This window comes from Netta rufina (genome assembly GCF_964035555.1).
Source record: "Netta rufina genome assembly, chromosome: 8".
NCBI classification, from domain to species: domain Eukaryota; kingdom Metazoa; phylum Chordata; class Aves; order Anseriformes; family Anatidae; genus Netta; species Netta rufina.
The window spans coordinates 20,949,262-20,969,732 of record NC_140131.1 but is presented as its reverse complement, the minus strand read 5'-3'; the positions used below and the strand labels follow the sequence as shown (position 1 = coordinate 20,969,732).

The 20,471-nt window shown below is 42.4% G+C and overlaps 1 protein-coding gene across 4 annotated transcripts in view; it reads right to left on the bottom strand.

The window, feature by feature from the left end:
- The window catches only part of CEP350 (centrosomal protein 350), a 69,630-nt gene extending 50,742 nt beyond the window's left edge, over positions 1-18,888 (bottom strand). For all 4 annotated transcript variants that reach the window (XM_084290765.1, XM_084290767.1, XM_084290766.1 and 1 more), the window contains exons 1-7: positions 18,691-18,888; positions 9,454-9,539; positions 7,740-7,783; positions 6,695-6,809; positions 5,837-5,969; positions 3,623-4,239; positions 2,967-3,077 (exon numbers count right to left, since the gene is read on the bottom strand). In XM_084290765.1, coding sequence (XP_084146891.1) covers positions 2,967-3,077; positions 3,623-4,239; positions 5,837-5,969; positions 6,695-6,809; positions 7,740-7,783; positions 9,454-9,529 — 1,096 coding nt within the window. In that variant the 5' untranslated portion in view covers positions 9,530-9,539; positions 18,691-18,888. The remainder of the gene's footprint in view (positions 1-2,966; positions 3,078-3,622; positions 4,240-5,836; positions 5,970-6,694; positions 6,810-7,739; positions 7,784-9,453; positions 9,540-18,690) is intronic.
- Positions 18,889-20,471: the final 1,583 nt, after the last annotated feature.

The following is a 20,471-nucleotide window of genomic DNA, read 5'->3' as shown; positions in this document are numbered from 1 at the left end:
GACAGAACAACAGGTGATACTAAAGGGAATTTGAGGATTCTTTCTCCCCCTCTATATCCTTTCCCTACCAATTTTCCATTTATGTTCGAGCCTGACAATGAGCACGGGGACAATGCATCAAGTACCAGAGGCCTCAGTGACTGCACTTGCAGAAATCTGTTCCGTCTCCTCATCTCTCTCAGTGCCAGACAGTTTCTTCCTGATACCAGGAAACGACAAGCTGCTTCCCACTCGCTCTGTTCATATTACAGCAATTTTGTTCAGTGACGCCAATTCTGAACATCTTTAAAATGGGATTATTGGAATCCTGGGATCAATATAATATCCTTCAGCCTAACTGGTAAAGATACTCTGCGTGGTCTGTGCTAACATGTAAAAAACTCCTTGCAGAAAATAACAGTGCTTCTGCAGGTGTTAGAAATCTTAGAGCTTATTTAAGCACTAGAGATCATGGAATAGTTTCAATCTAAGTGACTATACACACCCAAAAGTCCACATGCTCTAACTTTATTACAGAATTAACGCATGGACAGATAATCCTAGAGGCTAAAAATACATTTATAGTACATATTATGTGCAGCTCCAGCATTTGATTACTTGGAATCAGCTATTCAATATAATCTCCTCAGGTCAGAAAGGAGACACATTCCACTACAGCTGTTCTACACATGGCATCACAACAGGCATATGGCTGAACATACACACAGCTTGTTCCTTTTGCAGACAGAAGTCTTTTGAAAACATGATCCAAATGCCTATCTTTTTAATTGGATCTCTTAACTGGACATACGAAACTTCAAAAATTCCGATTCCTATAAAGAGCTCATGAACCATTCACATTACGCTTGCCAAAACTAAGAAAAAAGCCAGCCTAGATTAAAAGTCTTTAGAAATTTGGAATTAAACACATGAGCTAATGCTGGACAGAGTATTTACAGAATTATTTTATTGAGAAGAAGTAGCTGCCCTTCTGAACTTTTTTCTGAATGATTCCAGAAAAAACAAATTCTTGGTACCTCAGTATCAGAATCTTTGTTTCAGCAAGACCAAGAAAAAATTCTCAAGCTGTACAAGCAAAACAAAACTGAAGTCTAATCATTTCCATATGAGCCACTACACTATCAGCAATCAAAAAGACACCTACAGTTTTACAATAGCATTGCATTTTCCTCTAATTTTATATATGTTTTGATCAATGTGAGAAGTTATTTTTTAATATGTAATAAGCAAGCTCTTAAGCTTCAAAACTAGAGGTTCTCAGGGGATGTAATTTGCTGTTCCTTTCTTTTTTATTCATCTCATCTCTTCCCCTTCCCCCCAGCTTAGTCAGTCAAAAGCAATTCAACCTTACAGCTCTTCACTCTAACCAGTCCAGCAAATCAAAAAGCCACTTGGGTATCCTACTATAGATCATCTAGAGAAAAGAGCTGTCAACGGTACTACAGTTTTTCAGAGTGAAAAATGAATAAAGATTGGGTCTTAGAGCAGTAAATCTGAAAACATAAAGCACATGTTACATCTCTGGTCTCTTAGCAGCTTAACTTTAAAGCAAATTACAGCAATTTTTATAATCTTTGCTCAGTTTTAAGCATCAAAATCTTGTGCTACTAAATAAGCTCATTACCTAAAAAAAATAAAAAAATCCTTCTTCCTGTGTTTCCAATCTCCAAGAACAGTATTTAATGCTTTGCAAAAGGTCATCAAGTAAAGAAGAATGAGTAACAATTTTCTAAGCTTTTAGTATTCAACGCTCCTTCCCACACTTTCACTTGGAATAAACTCCAGTGGTAATGGTCTGTTAATTCACCACTGTGCAAAGCTACGCAGCCCCTCCTCCCATATTTCAATCAAACCTTACCAAAGGTGACTAAATTGTAGAGGGAATAAAATCTGGGTTATTTAAAAGGTTTCTTACGTCTCTATCTACTCTATCTGTATCTGCTCACCCTTCTTAGGGGAGCTGTAGTTAAACACCACCACAGTAGTTATCCTAATAGCCTCTGCAGAACAGAAATCTGACTTTCTTTTTGGGTCCATTGAGAAGACCCAAACACTTTGAAAGAAAGCTGGACACACCTGAATGTTCTGTTTTCTGGAATCCAGGGAGAGCCTCTAAAAAAAAAGTCCTTGTGTACAAAACTCTGGGACACAAATTTCTCCAAGAACATCAAGAATTGGATTATTCTCATATAAAAGCACTTAAATTCTACAAGGCCAGAGATATGAAATCAACCTGATGTGATATAATCTCATCCCCAGATATAGCTGCAGACATATCCCTTTAATGCAGGCTACCAACTGCACTTTAAACAAGCAGATCCCGGACACTTTCCACAGCAGATGCCCTCCGTCTCCCCTTTACCTGCCTCTGCACTCCAACTAAACCACTGCTGTACTAACAATTCCCCCAGTAGCTTCAGGACTGACCATTTAACACCACACCGAAGGAAGCAGGATTCAGGCTTCAACACAGTGTATACAGTCCACATATCACTTTAATGGTGTTAAAAATGGCAAAAAATGTCGGAGTTGTTCCCATGAGACAATCCAAAGGTCTCATCAAAACCAAAAGTGTTCTGGTTTTGACCTTTTCAACAGGTCAAATTGAATTCATTCATGCAAACATGTATAAAGTTACAAAATTAAACAAAAATTGTTTTATTAAAGACTTTTTTTTTTAATTCCTGTTTCAAAAGATGGGTCTCTCTTGATTCTTTTCAATATTGATTTTCTATTATTTCTATTATTTCTATTAAATTAAAATTAGAAAAAGATGGAGAAGGATTTCTCTTGTTATCGTTCAACAAGTTACCCCTCCTATGAAGAGAAGTACAACGTATTTAACACTCATTGTTTCTTTTTCTTGTGTTGTTTTTGTTTCCATGACTTTGTAGACTTGTGCCAAATAAATTTCACTGCCTCTTAGAGAAGGTTGTGCAGCTTAATAAATGCAGTTTGCATATCACCTGTTAGCTGGAGTGCTATATCTCTATACAGCTCCCGACTAATGTGAAATTCTTCCTCATGCCAGATCTTCCCATCTGGAGTGCGAATCTTTGTTTCAGCAGGATTGAAACCTGAAAGTAAACAATTTAGGAGTTTAAAATAGCTGTTTAAGATGTAAATAAATATTTTGGGGGATGAAGGGAGTAATTACTTACTTGGGAAATTCCCAAGTAAGAAAAGAACTACTTGAATTTCTAATAATAAATTAAAATAAAGCAATATACCTGTCTGCTGCCTGCTCATAGTTCAAAAACAGCAGACTGGATGAAGAAAAGACTTACCAAAAATGCTAAAGGCTTCCTCAGTCTATAAAATGTTACTAACAACTTGGAATGTAAAAAATGTATCAAAATAAATCCAAATCGTAATACAGCAAGGTTACTTTTTATAGTAATTTGTAAGAAGACAGGAAGAATTTTGAAGGATTTCATATTTTAGTAGAGTGGCAAGAACTTCTTTGCTTTCCTGACCATATTTGTGAGCATACCATTCTATCCACTCCTGTACAGCCCAAACACTGCAGTGATTAATTTCCATGCTCTGACATGTTGCTGTGCTAATTGATCTTTGCTCCTTCACCATGAATAACTAAGAGGGGGATTCTGTGCCTCCATACCTTTGTATGCTGGAGCAGCAGGTGCGGCTGCCACTTTCCTGACTTTGGGAGTAACAGCATTCTCCACATTTGTGATCACTACAGGTTGCTCAGCGTATCCTGAGTGTTGTCCTCTGCTACCCAGCTCTTCAGCATGCTCCCACTGCTTTCGAATCCGTTCCTTCAGCTTCTCCAACTTAGAATCATGCTGCCGCCGTTTCAAGATTTCCAGCCTATGAGCACTAGAAGTACTCATGGTAGAAGGGGAAGACACTTTCAGTTCACTGTCCTGGGACGTGTTACTCAGAGGAGTTTTAGTGCTACACTCATCTCCTCTGGAGCCACTAGTTTTTTCCTCTTCCAATCTTGGAGGTGTGGCAGCTTTAAGAAATGCCTCATTTTGCAAAGCATCAATTGCTGGTCGGTCATTCAAATACCTAACAACAGTCTCATCTGCAGCAGAAGATGATGGGCTTTCAAAATCTCTGCCATGTAGATCTCGCTCATCTCTGTCATGCATCATACGGCCCATTACTTCAGTCTTCCCTTCTGCTTCACAGAAGTCCAAACTAGACAGAAGTTGCTTGGCCTCCAATTGGCTGGAACCGTGATACGGCAGAGTACTGTATGGATCCCTGCTGTAATAAAAGCAAGAAAAACTTCACCATCAGAAGCACAACTGTAGGACCTTCCAAGCCAGCTATTGGCATGCTCATTAACTGAAAGAATGACTTGTCTCCACTTTAAAGGCAAGTTGTTTTAAAGTTTGAGCATGATATATTTAATAATGCAAGTCTGACAAAACCAAAAGAAGTTGCTGTTCAAAATTTAAAGTACTTTCTGCACTCTCTGAATAGGACTATATAGATAAAATTGAAAACCTAAATTAGGGCACAAAGGAGAAAAAAAATCAGGAAGCAGTGACATCACCCTTTAATTAAAAGAAAGCTTTAAATAAAAGCCAAGTGCACAACTTAAGTGACAAGCCTCATTAACATGTTCTCTAAAACAAAGCAGTGCACCCATGCACAGTTCCTTGAAAGCACGCTCATTAGCTGAGAAAACAAATAAATTGCACAAAGACCCCTGCCACGTAATTGAGCATTAAAAAGGCAAGCCACTCACAACACCTTCAGAGCAAACTGTATTGCAACAAACGTAAATGTTACTGAGAACAGAGAAGTTCAGCAAGCATTGTGTGCAGAGTTGTTCAGTTAACAAAACTGTTCCGAGATTACAAAACTGATCCAAACCAGCCTCCCATGAAAGGAAAGAAGGACAACTCACACAAGAAGTGAAACAGGAGACCAAAACTTCGGAGGAAGGATAACAATTATTGATAGACATGAAGATGAATTAAAAAAAAGGAAAAACACCACTACTGTCCCAACTCTATTCAGTCAGCAGCAATTTGACTTCACTGAGAGAAGACTTAACACAAAAAATGCCAAGCATGTGTTCAAATCCATCCAAAAGGTATTACCAACCCAATCAAGCTATTCATGAGGGATAAGGCCGGTGCTTATAAAACACAAGGAGCTGAAGAAGGTACAGTAAAAGTCTTCTAAACTCTGATGTAATAGCAAGTTATAATCGCTTTATTTCTGCTGCAGGTTCTCTTTCTGAAAGTTTTTAAAGCACCCTACGGTAGCTTATAGAAGCAGTACAGTACTTAACAAGTAGGGGAAAACAGGCTTGCTGTATTTATCTTCACTTCTCACACCCCTTCACGTTCTCTGGCCTGTAACATCCCCAGCCACTTTTCTCCTTGATCCAGCTGTTCTTATTCCTTCAGTGACCGGTTTTTGGGTAATGCACATAGACACACACCAAACCAAATGCACATTTTGTACTACATTCTTGTACCACACTGTCCTATGATAATACACTTGGAAACGTGCTAAAGAACTGATTAAATAAAGTTGGAAAAGCATGAGTAAATAATCTTTTTGGTCCTTCTTACAAACCTTATAACTTAAGAAACGTATCAGGCCACTGTTAGCTTGGTGAGATGGCCCCAGTTCAATGCATTTGACTTTAGACTCATTCTCTGAACAAGAAGTAAATTTGTAACATTTCTAAAAAATGAATAAACTTTTGTTCAACACCACATGGTGCTCATGTGGGTGGGCAAGGGGAGGAAGCAAATCAATTTCTGAGTTGCATTCAAAAACATCAGAATTAAGTTAATTCTGATCTGAGCATATTTGAACTGTCAGTTGTCCCAGCACTAACCTGTATGAAGCCAACGGTTCACGAAATTCCACGCGGTTGTTTTTCTTCACATTGCTTTCAAGGGTTGTCGCTCGAAGAGGGCTGCGTGAGGACTTCTCCTTGCTTGATTTAGTTTGGCTGGAGGACCGGGAAGCTGAAGCAGAAACCAAAAAATCATCTATATATGCCTATTTCCTTTCCACAAGGAGAAGACTCTTAGGGCAGAACAATTAAGCAAAGAGTTTTGGGGGGTGAGCAAGCAGCAGAATAGCATCTGAAGTACCCTTTCTCTTTCAACAATTTGATCACAGGAACTAGAAGCAAGCTAGCACATGCTTGAAGCAATGAAATTTAAAGAGAGAAAATAATTCTTAAACATTAATTAGAAGTAATTCAACCTATGGATGCTGGTGGTGCTGCCACTAGAGGTCGGTCTGCCACATGCACTGTAGGAAAACCAGCATTACCAGGATGTTCTAAAAAGTTGATGTTAAAACAAAATGAAGTATCAGATCAGCATTAATTCAAGGTGTAAGAGTTGACAAACACTAAAAATATAAACAGCTTCTCCAGTGTAAACACGGGCATATACAACTGTTATCCAAAGACTCTCACGAAGTATCTGGATGCAGCAAGCACTCACAGCAACGGGCGAGTCCTGTCACTCCCTACAGCCAGATGACTATGTTAGCACACCTTCTTTCCCAAGCTAAGAAAACATTAGTTTCTCCTGGGCAATTAGTCTTTCATCAGTAAAGATCATAATCAGGAGACAACTTGGGTGCATGAAGGAAGGGGAAAAAAATAAAACAAAACAAGTCTTTCCAGAATGCAGTGGCTTTACCCAGCCTTGCATGCTATATCCTAAATAATACATACCCTTTCTGCTTATTTTCCTGCTTGCGCTAGCAGAGGGCTTCTTGGCATCCATGACAGAATCAAACACAGCTGTGCTGGTGGGAGCTATTTCCAACTTGTTCTCTATATGACGTAGCTAGAATTTGAAGATAATACATGTAAGAATATTGTTTTCAATTTTTAAACCACAAGTATTTTCTCCTAATGTGACAATTTTTTCCTCACTTTTCATAAAGAATAAAACTTCAGGCAAAAGCAACTTCACAATGCTCATGCTGCAAAACTGGCCTTATGACCAGAAACTGTAAGAGTATTAAGATTTATTTAAGAAGACTGAATTAGGTTTTGCTGCATAGTTTTGTTTCCATAAGTAGGCTGTTGTGAAGAAATTAATAACAACATGCCATTCAGAGTCTTAACACAGCGTCAATGAAGTATTAATTCCACTTGGAATATGTTCTATAATGCTCTTTTCAAAAAGAGAGCATGATACAGGATTTCACAAGTAAAATCCCACACCGATGCTCGGCTATTTGAAGTGACGAGGCTCTGGAAAAGAGTAGAATTCCCCCCAAACTCAAGCTGTTTGGCTTTACTGAAGTCAGTTTCTTAAAAAATACGGTGCAATTTCTCAAGCACCTAAGTTAAGTTCCCACTGAAAGACAGCAATTCAAATGCTCAAAGTAAATTGAAGAACTATGAAACACGCTGGCAGAGCCCCAGTTTCTGACTGTTTTGTAGTAAGCAGGAGAGAGCAGTTGTTTTCAAAATTAAAAGAAAAAAAGTAGAACTCCGCATTTTCTTAGATAGAAAGTAAAGTAATACTACTCTTGAGACTTAGCGGGTGGCACTATACGCTCAAGACTAAGCTTGCTGTGGCAAAAATTTCTTCTATTGCATGTGGAAAACATTTTCCAAAATACAGGACCGTTCAACATGCAGATACTCCAACCACGTCCTTAATTTTCTACTCAGTGATCTGCTGTTAGATGAGTTAAATAATATTTAGTTAATGCTATTGCAAAAGCTGATTTGAAAAGAGGTAAGAAAAAGAGTAAGTACTTACAGCAGCCTTAGTCTGAGAAAAAGTAGCCCATGCTGCAGTTGGATCTTGGAGAGCAGAAACAAATAAATACATCTCTTATTAGTAAATGGAAAATAATGAAAGAAAATGTCACTTCAAAACAATTTTCCTTGGCTCACTAATCAAGTTCTTTGAATGACTCAATTCCAGCCTGTCAATATCCTCAGTGAGAGGCTGTTATCAGTCACGATTCATCTTAACAGAGCAATAAAGTATTTAATGTGAAATTTAATGAGTTCAGCAGGTTAGGTTGAATGCATTATTACGCTTGGAACCAAATCTACCATTCATTATAGAAGATGTTTAAAAGATAACGTAAAAAGAGTTATCTACCCCAACACAAGTATCTTACGTTTTCCTATTACGCTATAGTTTAGCTAATTTTTTGTTGTTGTTTTGGTTTTTGTTATTTCTCTCCCCTTTCTTCTCCAGTAAACTGAGCACGAATACATGGTCCCTGAAAGACTACTTAAAAAACTTCGAACACGTGAATTTTGAATAGTAACCCTTTTGAACTCCACACCCTACAAACAAAAGAGATGTAATGCTTGTGAAGAGCAAACAGGAGGCACTAATCAACTCTCAACCTTAACAGATAGCATGAGCTCTACGCACAACTGAGGTCAGTAGGATACAGTAGTACTTTCCTCTAAAAATATTTATGTCTTCAGTTCCATTCTTTCTTTTAAGGAAAAATAATTAATGGTTTACAAACACAATGTGCAAAACCTTAATGTGGATAGGAGCCATGGAGGATAGTAGTATTAGAAAGTTAAAAAATAAGAAATAAGAGTCTCCTTGCAGTAAAAAACAAAAACAAAACAACAACAAAAAAAAAACCCTGCTAGTTTCATTTCAGGTAAGATGCAGCAACACCAAGGAATAGGAGGGACAGGGAAGTAGCACAGAAAAGACTTTGCTTTGTCCTTGAAAGACAGCGCTTCATGTCTACAGAACACCTCAGTCTCACAGTGTATGGAATTTGAAAAGAAACTGAAGCTATCTCAAGAGACAATCAACAATAATGTCCTCTCACAGATAAACTATTCAGCTGTTTCTACTTTTAAAATAATTTCTGGCATTCAGTTTTGTCAGAGTGGCAATCATATGCTTGATCTTGAACCACAGACTTAACATGTGACTCAGCTGCTCTCCCAGACAAGAACCTTCTTCCTCTTACGGATTGCAGTATGCTCACTGCCTCCCTAAATCACAGGCTAATCAGGACACTAAAAAGCTAACTGGATTCCTCCAACTCTGGGCGACATAAGCACTGGCAGTCATCTTAGTGGTGATGTACTGCTGCTTTTCAACAGCCTTTAGCTCTTTACCACTTTGGAACTGAGCAAGAGAATCGGGAGTGGCTGCACCTCAGGCACTTCTTTCGAGAGACTACACATCCCAATTTATGTTCCTGCACTGCTCCCCCTCTACAACAGTCCAAAAAAAAAAAAAAAAAAAGTGTCTCTGTGCTATCTTGGCAACTGTACCACAGGCTGGCAACTCCTACTGCAGATCAGCAAATACTCTGCAGATCAGAGCACAAAACTGCTACCTCTGCAGAAAGGAAGCCGTGTAACACATGGCCTTAGCTTCCACACTGAGACAGAAAAATGCTGTCTATAAAAATTCCACAACATTTCAAAGCAGTCACAATGAGACATCTTTTAGAATAAAGTAAAATAAAAATCTGTACCTCTGGTAGAATCCTTGGCTTGGTTATGCCTTGGACTTTGTAGAGGCACCTCATTTGACTTGTTGGTCCACATCATGTCAATGTCTCTAAAAAAAATAAGAAATATTCACATAAAAACCAAAGGTCATATGCTAAACTGTGTATGATCTTGATCACTAGGATGAATATTCACCTTATACAATTTCAAACCCGCATCATGAACAAAATCAGAAATTCAACAGCAAGCTACAAATCCATTTACAGCCTGCAGTTGTTCAGAAACCATGTAATTCTCTAGATAAAGAGGGCTTCGCTTTTGTTTTCTTTATTTGTTGCAAATAAGAGTGAACTTGATAAAAAAAGAAACTCAGAGGTCATCCAATTCAGACCACAGCAGTAAGTATTCCTGTAAAGCCAACAGAAGATGACCATGCTGAAATACTGCACTTGAAGGGGAAACAGAGGCAGTACAGCTTGAACCTATAAAGGTTTGAGGAGAATACTCAGTTCTGCCAATGCCAGACAAGTGTGTCACTTGTCCCTGTTGAAGACAGAACAGAACCCCACAGCAGGACACTACAACCAGCAAAAAGAAAGGCAGGTAATTTAATGAAATAGTTATTTCTTATTGTTTTCGTTGCAGATGGCAGATTCTGCTTTTAGGACAGGTGCTGCTGAGCTCGTTCACGCACACCCACAGCTGGAGCCTCACATTACTTACACTGCAAAGCATGCTACTGCCTAGCCCTGGAAATCATCTTAGTTATCTTCTCCACCACTGGAACAAAGAAGTGTTGTGCTAGAGAAGTGGAAAGCGAACATTAATAAAAGTGCAGGCATTTTCCATATAGAACCAAGTCTGAGAGCTGCTGCACATGTCGTATCATCCCATTATCAGTTTCCGGCCAAAGAGAAATGTGACAAAACCCACCTGATAAGTACATTTAGCCTAAGAGAACTTCTGGACAAGCAACCATTTCTTAAGGGATTTCATTATCACTCCTCAAGTAAAGATTTGGGATTTATTCTTATCCTTTGACTTGCCAATATATTTAAGAGGACTTATCTGGGACTAGAATTGTTCTCATTATTATAAACACACGACCCTATATAGCCTATTTTATTATGTCCTGTGAATGCAGTATTGTAATATACTCTATGTATTCCTAAACTCTTCAAGGAAAGTGCCAGCTTTATAAAGATGTGTGAAATCATTCATCTTGTCTTTCAGCCTGACACTCAAGCAAAGGCTGCCAGCCCTTTGCCTGTGCTAAGCAGAGCACAGGTCAGGTTGGAGCAGCAAACCCACCTTGTGAACACCTCAGTGCTACTGCTCACTCCCAGCTCTGTGCTGCTGCTCAGCAGCACTGCTGCAGTGCCTCAGTTCAGAGCATTGTGCTGCCCTACAAAAGGCTCCTCAGCTGCTAACTGAAAAAGCCAGGGAGCGATCACACAGCGCCCTGCTGTATTTTCCTAACAAATCCCTGCAGTGCCAGCCCCAGGTTTATGGTCGGACCCTCGCTGGTTTCAGCGCAGCCTGCTGAGCTCCACTGAGCTGCTTTGCTTAACTCAGGTTGCTGTTGTTTGGGGGGGAGAGGAAAGAAAAAAAAACAAAAAACAACACAACATCGAACTGAGAACTCCGGAGCTGTCTACAGTTTCAGGAAGCCAACGCTGCAGTAGTTCTCGTACGCAACGTAATTCATAGCTGTAAAGGTTTGGTCTTTAGATGTCCCTCTCCCCTCCTTTGCAGCTGAGAATTTATTAACTTTTCAAGATCTACCTACAAACGATGTCGATTTTCACCATTTGAATTGCTGAAGATTAATAACTTCTTTCTAAACAAGTACTCATCTAAGTCAATGCCCTGCCCCTGCCAGAAGTTAAGCCAGCCAGCAGGCACTTCAATGCTACCAAGAGTACAGCCAGGGGGCAGGGGAGAAAAAAAGTAAATCAAGATACAGTTGCCAATCTATTTATAGGATTTACATGCTGGGTACTGGACCAGTTAAACACTGAAATGCTCTGACATTAATATTGACCGTAGAATAATACTGGGAAGTTTAAACTATTTTGGAAAACACATCATACACCAACACAAAAAACGTCCCATGAGCAACTTTAAGAATAAACACATTGTAAAAATTGCATTCTGAAATGTCTGCTTCAGAAATATAAATATTTTTTTTCTAAACTGAATGATCCATCATCATCTAACACATAACTTAAAAGAAGGAGGTTGGGGGTTGGACAAAAAGCAGCTCAACAACTGAAATTCCAAAGAACTTGTGGAAGCCAAAGGTTATCTGCAGGCTGGATAAGGCCGTGAGGATCTTAAGAGTTTGCAACCAAAGGTAGGAGATCGCAGATTCAGCAAACCTGGTCTCCTGGCTATCTGACTGCTCCCTGGTCGATGCTGCCTGCCTGCCCAGGTTAATTGCACGCTGCTTTGCCCAGCCTGGTCGAGTGAACAGCGAGGCTTGAGATGACACCAGAAAGGAGGAAACAGAAATGAAGAGAAGTACACAGCCAAATAAAAAAAAAAAAAAAAAAAAAGAGCATTGTATTTACTACACATACCAAGGATGGCATTGAACAGCAGATAACAAAATAAAAAGTCAATATAGTAAGAGAGCAGCATTTGTGAAATGAAAGAGCGATGCGAGAATAGAATATGCTTAGCAAAGGTTCACAATAAATGTCAAGAGATAAAACCAGGACTAGGAAAAGTGACAGGAAAGCAGGATGTAAAAAACAAAACGAGAAGGAGAATGGAGAAAAAGACAGGTACGACAGAGAAACGGAACAAACTTGTGAAGAACCAGCAGAGAGCAGCAAAAAGGAAGAAAAGGAACCGGCACAGTGGTCTCATTGTGCAGTTTTTCACATATCCTCAGGAAGATTATTTTTTTTCTTGGTAGCACAACCTCAAGCAAAAGAAAGAGGAAATTCAGAAGTCATGACACCGAAATAAGGAAACAGGAGAGGAAACTGAATCATACGGATTCAGAGAAGGCAGAGGCTGTGACCAGGAGGCTGCTCACTGTTTTGGTTCACACTTAGTGGTTATGCAAAATGCCAAAAAAAAGCACGGTGTGCAGAGGGAACACTGCTGCTCAGGACTCTGTGTCTTATTACAACACAAGGGACGCCAAATGAAAACGAATCGAAAAAGGAAACACAAAAGGAAAAGACGAAGCTTTGCTAAGGGCAGGGAAGGAAACAAATTATTAATATTCACTTCTGAGGGATGTTCTTAAACGTTTAACCCTGTTAAAAGGGGTTTTGTTACAGCCTGGGAATACACGAGGCCAGCACTCGACGCAGGTTAAGCCACCACAAAGCCGTGGTGCCAACAGAAGAGCCGCCTGCCTTTCCTCATGCCTTGCTCAGGCAGAAAGTCAATGGGGTTCTGTGGTAAAGCAAAGTTGACTGTAAATATGGCAAGGACTAGAAGTAGCTTTTTGGTTCTTTTTTGCTGTTTTAGCTGTGTTGCACCACAAGCTCCATCCTCAGGCAAGCAGAACGAGAGGAAAGGAAGCCTTGGGGAACATGATTGATCCCCCAGTCCTGTACCAGTGTGCACAGCATAACCTGCACCCATCACCCAAGGCTAAGGCTTGAAGTTGCAGTTATCCATACCTCGAGGAGCGGGAGCGGGGCTGGTGGCACTGCCACCACCTCCTCCTCGCTGTGGAGACACCACTGGAGCTCAAGCACACATGGGGAGGCCACGCAGCCAGCTCCAGAGCATCCTAGCGCACCCGAGCCTCGCACAGCGCCCGCAACACGGCCACGGAGAAAACGCACGCAGACACAAAGGCCTTAGGGACGTTTTGCAAAGTATTTTAGGTTTTCCGTTACAAAGAATGGAAAGCTGACTTGGGAATCCCGAAGCCCCTCTGGAAGCCCAGCCAGCTGTGGATTGCTGGTAGTAACAGACGGGCACAGGTGGACACGCGCGGTCAGACCCCGCGCACGCTGCGTTGCTGGAAGGGGGGGATTGCTATTTAAAGATGCCAGAAACACTTTCCACATCTCCTTCAATACCACAGAAAACAGTTTCTAGTGACATGCTGGAGTCTGCAATACAAATACCTTTACCTACTCATTTTTCTGGAATCTGAGCTTTTACCATATTGCATTACCCCAAATAAACAGGAGCTCAAAATAGCCATAACACATTGTTCTAAGACTTTGTTATTCTCGTATCAAATTAACATTAAAAAAAAAAAAAGCCTCAATATATGTTGAGAAAACTCTCACTCTCAAGGCAGTTTGATGTGTGTGATCTACTGACCTTCCTCCGGGCTGGGGACAAGTTCCAGTGCAACAATCTACAAATAAAATTTGTGTAATAAATAATAACAACAAATTACAGCCTGCTCTGCACAACCAGTCGGTCCTCCCCCTGCCTTCTCTCAGTGCTCATTTATTACGTAAGACTTCGAATGAAACACATTTCAGGGGCTGTGGCTCTAAAAGGACATTAATAATTCAATGCCCAAGTCCAACTCCAACTGGCCAGCGCTTCACAAACTTCATCTCAGCACTTCCCCACCATATCACCTCTGAGCCTGCAACTTCTGCTTCGCTCCTCCCAAATGACTTCAGTCCAAAAGTTGGGGATTTTTCTTCTCGGGATTTTTCACTTGTGCCACAATACACAGTCAGTGGGTTCAAACCACCCAGGGTGGCTGTTCAGGTGGTTCTGCCTGGTATTTAATCTGCCCTGCTGCTGCTATTACTCAACTCGGGAATATTTTATTGGTCCAGACTGCACTGCACCCCGTGAGGGCACATACAAAGATAACGATTACTTGAAGTCGATGCAAGACAACACTGACAATAACCAACACTGCCCATGGAGCCTGCAAATGTTAGCTGCTAAACATTTCAAGTAAAATTTTATAAAACACTCAGTATTTTGTCTTGCAGTGCAAACAGTAAATGCACCAAAAGATCTCTCACATTCTGCTTCTTATGGCTTTGGAAAATACTGATTAAAAGCAACACCCCAGAAGATTTTAAAAGCTCTGTATATATGACATTTGATCTGTTTTTAAGCTAGAAAAACATTTAAACATTTAAAAAACTTTTAGGGATATTAAAGCAGTTGTAAAAAAGAGCGCAGCCAAGATGCAACACACATTTGCAGATAGAAAAGCAGCAAAAATGTCAAAGCACATCGCTACCTCTAACCATTAAGATAAATGATATCAACAGTCCCACATCCATCAAACACCAGAAAATACGGCTGAAAAATAGGAACATGTTGCATGAGCTCTAAGACCAAACCACTGACATAAGCCAGATACTAAATTTGCATCCCAACTACACCGAAGATTCCTCTATAAATGAAACTTTACTGAACAATTTGGTCCAAGTAGAAGCTGAGGATGGATATTTACAACACACTTCTGCTGGGAGAAGATATGGCACCTTGCAAAAGCATCCCTGCTTCATCACAGGCGATGTAAAAGCAGCGGCTGGAAGTAAAAAATGGATGAGTAGTTTAACCAAAAGTAAAACGCACTGTACGTCTTACTCTGCTGCATCACATGCTAGGAGGTGCTCTGAGGAAATCCATTGAAACGAGTGTTGTGACAGCTAGCGTAACTTGATTCATTGTTTGTGAAGAAATCCGAGTACAAAGGCACAGACAATGCACCATTTAGTACGGAGATGCACACAAGGCTTTGCCTATCCATTCAGGAGTTCTGTATTGCCTTTGACTAGGAAGATCTCTGCGTTTATGACAGAGAAGGGAAGAAGCAACACATCCTACTTTCAGGAACGATAAAACACTCCGGCATTTGTTGCCTTGGCCTTCATAAAACAAGTTCACTCATTGCATCTCTAGTGACTGCAAACTGCACGTTGGAAGATCTCACCCCTTGCAGCCCAGAATAAATCCATTCAGCAGAGTAAGCTCAACTTCTTCACCAAGCCCTGCCTTCGAAGGGCCAGCGTCCTGCACCCTTCATCCCACAAGGAACACCACATCAAGACAGTCTTAGACTTTATGGGCAACTCCTTTGGCTGAGTACAACAACCAGACCTGCCAATTTTGAGAGTGTACGATACAACTTGCAATCTTCAACAATACCAAGGACACGTGAGCAGAGCAGCAACCTCATCTGCAGGTCGATCACTGTGTTCTCCAGCGCATCACTGAAGTGCATGAAAACTTCAGGGAAAGTTGCTTTCTCAAGTCTTTGCTCTGAAACTGCGTTCAGAAGCACAATGTCTCAACAGCAACATTTCAGAGGTGAAAAAAAAAACAAAAACAACATCGAAGAAAACAAACAGCAAATTCAAAGTAAACAAAAAAACAAAAACAAAAAAAAAAAAAACCACCAGCTACACACAAGCTGAAGAGTAGCCACCAGCACACTGCCGACTGGCACTAGGGCTGAGCTGAGCTGACTTTTTCTTGAACTTGCTAGAATATATATATATATATATATATATATATATATATATATATATATATATTCTCTCCTATTTAAATAATTAATGTTCCATCCCATGAAATGCTGTAAGAGCCTGAACACTAAATTCAGATTTTTCTGTTCTGGTATGACAGTTCCATCTGCTGTATTTTCCTACCAGCAAACCTAACACATCACATTAACGTAAGCAGGAAATATCAGAGAAAAAGGTCTGGGTTTTTGTTTTAAACTTGGGCACCTTTTTGCCATGGATCACACTGCGTGAAATCTTGTCCTCAGTGAGCCTGTTCTTACAAAGCTAAAACACAGCCAGAATCTGTCAGCATTCGGTAAGTTTCAATTGACTCCTAGAACTGATCAGTTAATTTATTTGCTCTATTCTTTCTGCAGTATATTGACAAAGGTTTCAGACGTAAGCTTACAAGTAATTTTATCCTCGACAGAGTAGTTCATTAAAGTCTGTTACATCATTAGAACAATGATACACAGATCTTCCACGCACTTAAGTCTACAGATAAATATTACGTTGAGACATTCTGATCCAGCCTAATATAGTAACTGTACCAGGGAAGTTCTCTCTCTGCTCTCAACTTCTGTTATCATAGTTATACCACTCAATTTCTTCTCATTAACACAGCGTAAACTGGTTTATACAGCACAAATTGTATTAGCCTCAGTACATCTGCAGCACATTTTAAACAATGCTGTACTGATTTAAAAAAAAAAAAAAAAAAAAAAAAGCCATTTTACTCCTTCTACTCCTTTACTTCCTAAGGTAACACTGAGCAAATTTAGCAACTTGACAACAGTGAAGGAATCCATACATTCCTCCCTGGTGATCTTGCTGCTTCTCTGCGATAGATGCAATGCTTGTCTGACTGCATGATGAGCCAGTTCAACTCACTAACCCAGCAGAAAATTATTCTTTTTTTTTTTTGGTCGTTGGGTTAGTTTTCCACCAGTTTAGCAGACTGAAGCAGATTGCTGAAGGGTCGATGCCAGCACAGCTTCAAGTGGGGAAAGAGAAGCAGCAGCAAAACGTTACGCTCACACACCTGACACTGCGCAGCTTTGCTTAACTGCCATGGACACGGTACTATAAAACAGAGATCTCTGTGCACCAACACTTCAACTGGTACCAAGAGTGCCTTACTTCAAAGATGTCAACTGGACTACAGGCTCAGCTGAGCACCCAAAGTCAGGCAGACTAATCACGTCAGTGGCTTTACCTTCAGGTGTCTGATACAACAAACCTGTCCCGGCAGAAACCAGCAGGTAGTCCAGCAGAGAGGCGTGAGAAAATGCTAAGCGTACTTTATACCTGAGTTGCTAGAAGTTGACTCTTTAGAGAAGAAGATGCTGCAGTTTCAAGATTGGGCTCTTATCCATTCTTTAGTTCACAAAGGATAATTCTATCACAGTGGCACACATCACTGACAAAGTTATTCCAAGACTTGAAAGACACTTCCCACATTAGGGCTGTTTATATTGGTAAAGCCTTCCCTGAGTTGCAGCGACAAAACTGAGCTATGCAATAGCTTCATAAAACAAATACGTGCAGACAAAATGATTTATAATTTATAAACCATGTTTCTTCCAGTTCCCACCACACCTAGCCTAGGGAGCGCACCGCAAGATCTAATCCAATCAGCAGTAAAGTTTCCACAGTACCCTGGCCCGGTGCAGAAATGTGTCATACTATCGAAATTAAGTTGCTCCACTTAGTGGATGCAGCATACCTTTGTTTAAGGCAGCGTCACTCGCAGAAACTGAAGCCTTCAACAGTTTACAGTGTTAGCGTGGCCACACCCTCTGTTTTATTTAATTAGCCGAAGCATTACCTAATGAAACTGTTGTAGCAATCAGAACTACGCGGAACAGCGAGCAGTTTGTATAACCGAGCCTGGCCGGGCTGACAGCACGCTGAGCTCACCAGCCACCCACCGAGCGCCCCACCGGCTGCAGCTCCACGCGGGTTTGGGCCACCCTTTTGGTGGCAGCGGGCTCTCGAGCCAGCCCTCGAGCCTGTATGCTCCACAGCCCCACGAAGGAGTCTCAGAAGACCAAAGCACAGCGCTGCCTGGTCGAGCTGTCAAATTCCAGCCCCCAGACGCCGGGGAGTTCACCTGTTCCGCTCGGAAACCTCGGCGAGCGGGCACGCAGCGTGCCAGGAGACGCCTGGTTGCTGAGATACAGCTTCCATCCGAAGGCGGGCAGCGACCAACCGCTCCCGGCGGCTGCATCAACAGGAGGCATCGCGTCCAACCCCATCCATGGGGGAAAAATAAAAAACAATAAAAATAATAATAAAAAATAAAGCCGCAGTCACGCTCGTCTAGGACTCTTGATGCTAAGGAACGGCCCGAGTAAAGGCAGAAGGCGCTGGGGAGGTCCGGGCAGAGCCGGCGCTGTCCTCCCTCCCGCAGCCTTGGCGCTGCCACGGGCCCGGCGGCACCGGGGGCACCGGCTGCGGGCCCGGCGAGCGGCTGGGGCAGGCGGCGAGCCCTGCTCGGAGCACCGAGCGGCTCCGGGCGGTTCTCCCAGCGAAGGGAAAGGCACCGAGGGACCCCCCAAAAAAAAACCGAGGCAGAAATCAAGCGGACAGACCCAGCGGCGGCCGAGCGCGGTGACAGCCGGCAGGGCCCCCAGCCCAGCCCAGCCCAGCCCGGCCCGGCCCGGCCCGGCCCGCAGAGCCCCCGCCAGCCCGGCCCGGCCCCCGCCGCCGGCCCCGCCCCGGCTCCACCTCAGCCGGTCCCCGGCGGGGCCGCGGCGAGGCCTGGGGCCGCTCCCGGCGCCTCCTCACCTGGCGACGACGACGGCGGCGGCGGCAGCGGCGGCTCGACGCCCGCCGCCCCGGGGGCAGGTCGCGGGGCATGCCGCGGGGGCGGAGGGAAGGGCGGCGGGGGCGGGCGGCGCCCCGAGCTCGGCTCCGCTGCCCGCCGTTGCGTTGCGCGCTGCCTCAGCGCCGCCGGCCCGCCGCCATTACCGGCCCGCGCCTCACACGGAGCGGCGGCGGCGGCGGCGAGAGCGGGAGTTGCCGGGCAAATCTCGCGAGAACCGGCCGCCCGGCGACCTCACCAAGATGGCGGCGCCGCGCCGCTCCGCTCGCCTCCCTCCCGCCCTCGCCGCCATCTTGTGTGTGGCGCGGCCTGCCCGGCCCGCTCCGCCAGGCCTACCTCAGCCAGGGCCCGGGTCCCCGCCTCAGGGACGCCGTCGTCCCGCGTCCCCCTCCCGGCTTCTCGCCGCTTTTTTTCCCCGGTGTCGGTGCCTCGGCCCCCGTAGGAGCCTTGTGGCAACGGGAGCAGCGGCAGGGCCGGGCGCCCGGGTTTTGGTGTGAGGAGAGCACTTCGCAGTGCTTCTGTGCTGCCGCGTTCGCCAAATAACTCCCGTCGAAACTAGAACCCCATCTTTCAGGCGTTTGTATTCACAGCCAAATCATCGTTATAAAAACAGCAACTTTTTTTTTTTAAATAAAATTAAAGCAGCTCTGATTACTCCCGGTTTCCAAATTTGAGTTTAAATATTAACAAAACGTTTGCCAAACTTCACAGAGGTGACTAAGTGCCACAGACCTAATTTCACTTTTAATAGTTATTATTACACACCAGGAAGAGTTTGTTAGCATGCTACCTGCTGCTACATATATTCCCCCAAAAAAGTGCATTAAAACCACCCACATTTCAAAAATAGGTCTAAGATGTTATCCTACTGTAACAAAATAATTTCCACTGAAGAAGGAAAGTCATTAGAATAGGAGAAAAATAAATTATTCCTACAGTTATTTTGGGAATGTCTCCTTCAGGGCTTGTCTACAACTCCACCAGACTCTGGTTTTCAATCATTAGTAGGGTTGTTTGATTACAGGTGCCAAATTTCTTGGGGGAGCACGGGGGCGGAGAGTTATCTACCCCAACCCCTAAAGGATAACTAAAATTACTCCAGCTTTTTTTTTTCCCCCCTCCCTTAAACTGAAAAGGATTAAATGATTTTTACATAGCCCCTCCTCTTGCAAATGGTGAACATTTTGCATATAAATTATGCCAGTATGGGAACAAGATTTGAAAACACCCTAAACACAGAGAGCTTTACAGCTACAAAGCTTAAGCAACTCAAAACTTAATCATGTCACAATTACAGGATACCCATTTAACCTTAATTTGGCTCCTTTACATACACAAACTAATTACAGAGCATGTTTCCCAGAGTAAGCATACCTTCTTTGAAATGAGGCAAGCTTGAGATGTCAGTGGTTAAACCTTTGAAAATTGTTTTTGTTTTTGCCAGGTGAGGGAAAAAAATACGGGAACACTGAAAGATACACACGGCTCCAGTAGGAAAAAGTGGTAAGTGGTGCCTCGTTCCCCCTGAGTTCTCAAAGAACAAACCCGCGCCTCCCAAATGCAGGAGACAACTGTTAGTTATAATAATAACAATAATTTCAGTCAATGAAGGCAGTATTACTACAGCATATGGGAGCTCTAATCACAGACAAGGGCAAATTAAATTATTGCATTCCCCATCATCACCTAGTGTTTACTTAAATTCAGTGCTAAATATTGCAGGCTTGGCAGCCTTTTTAAATTA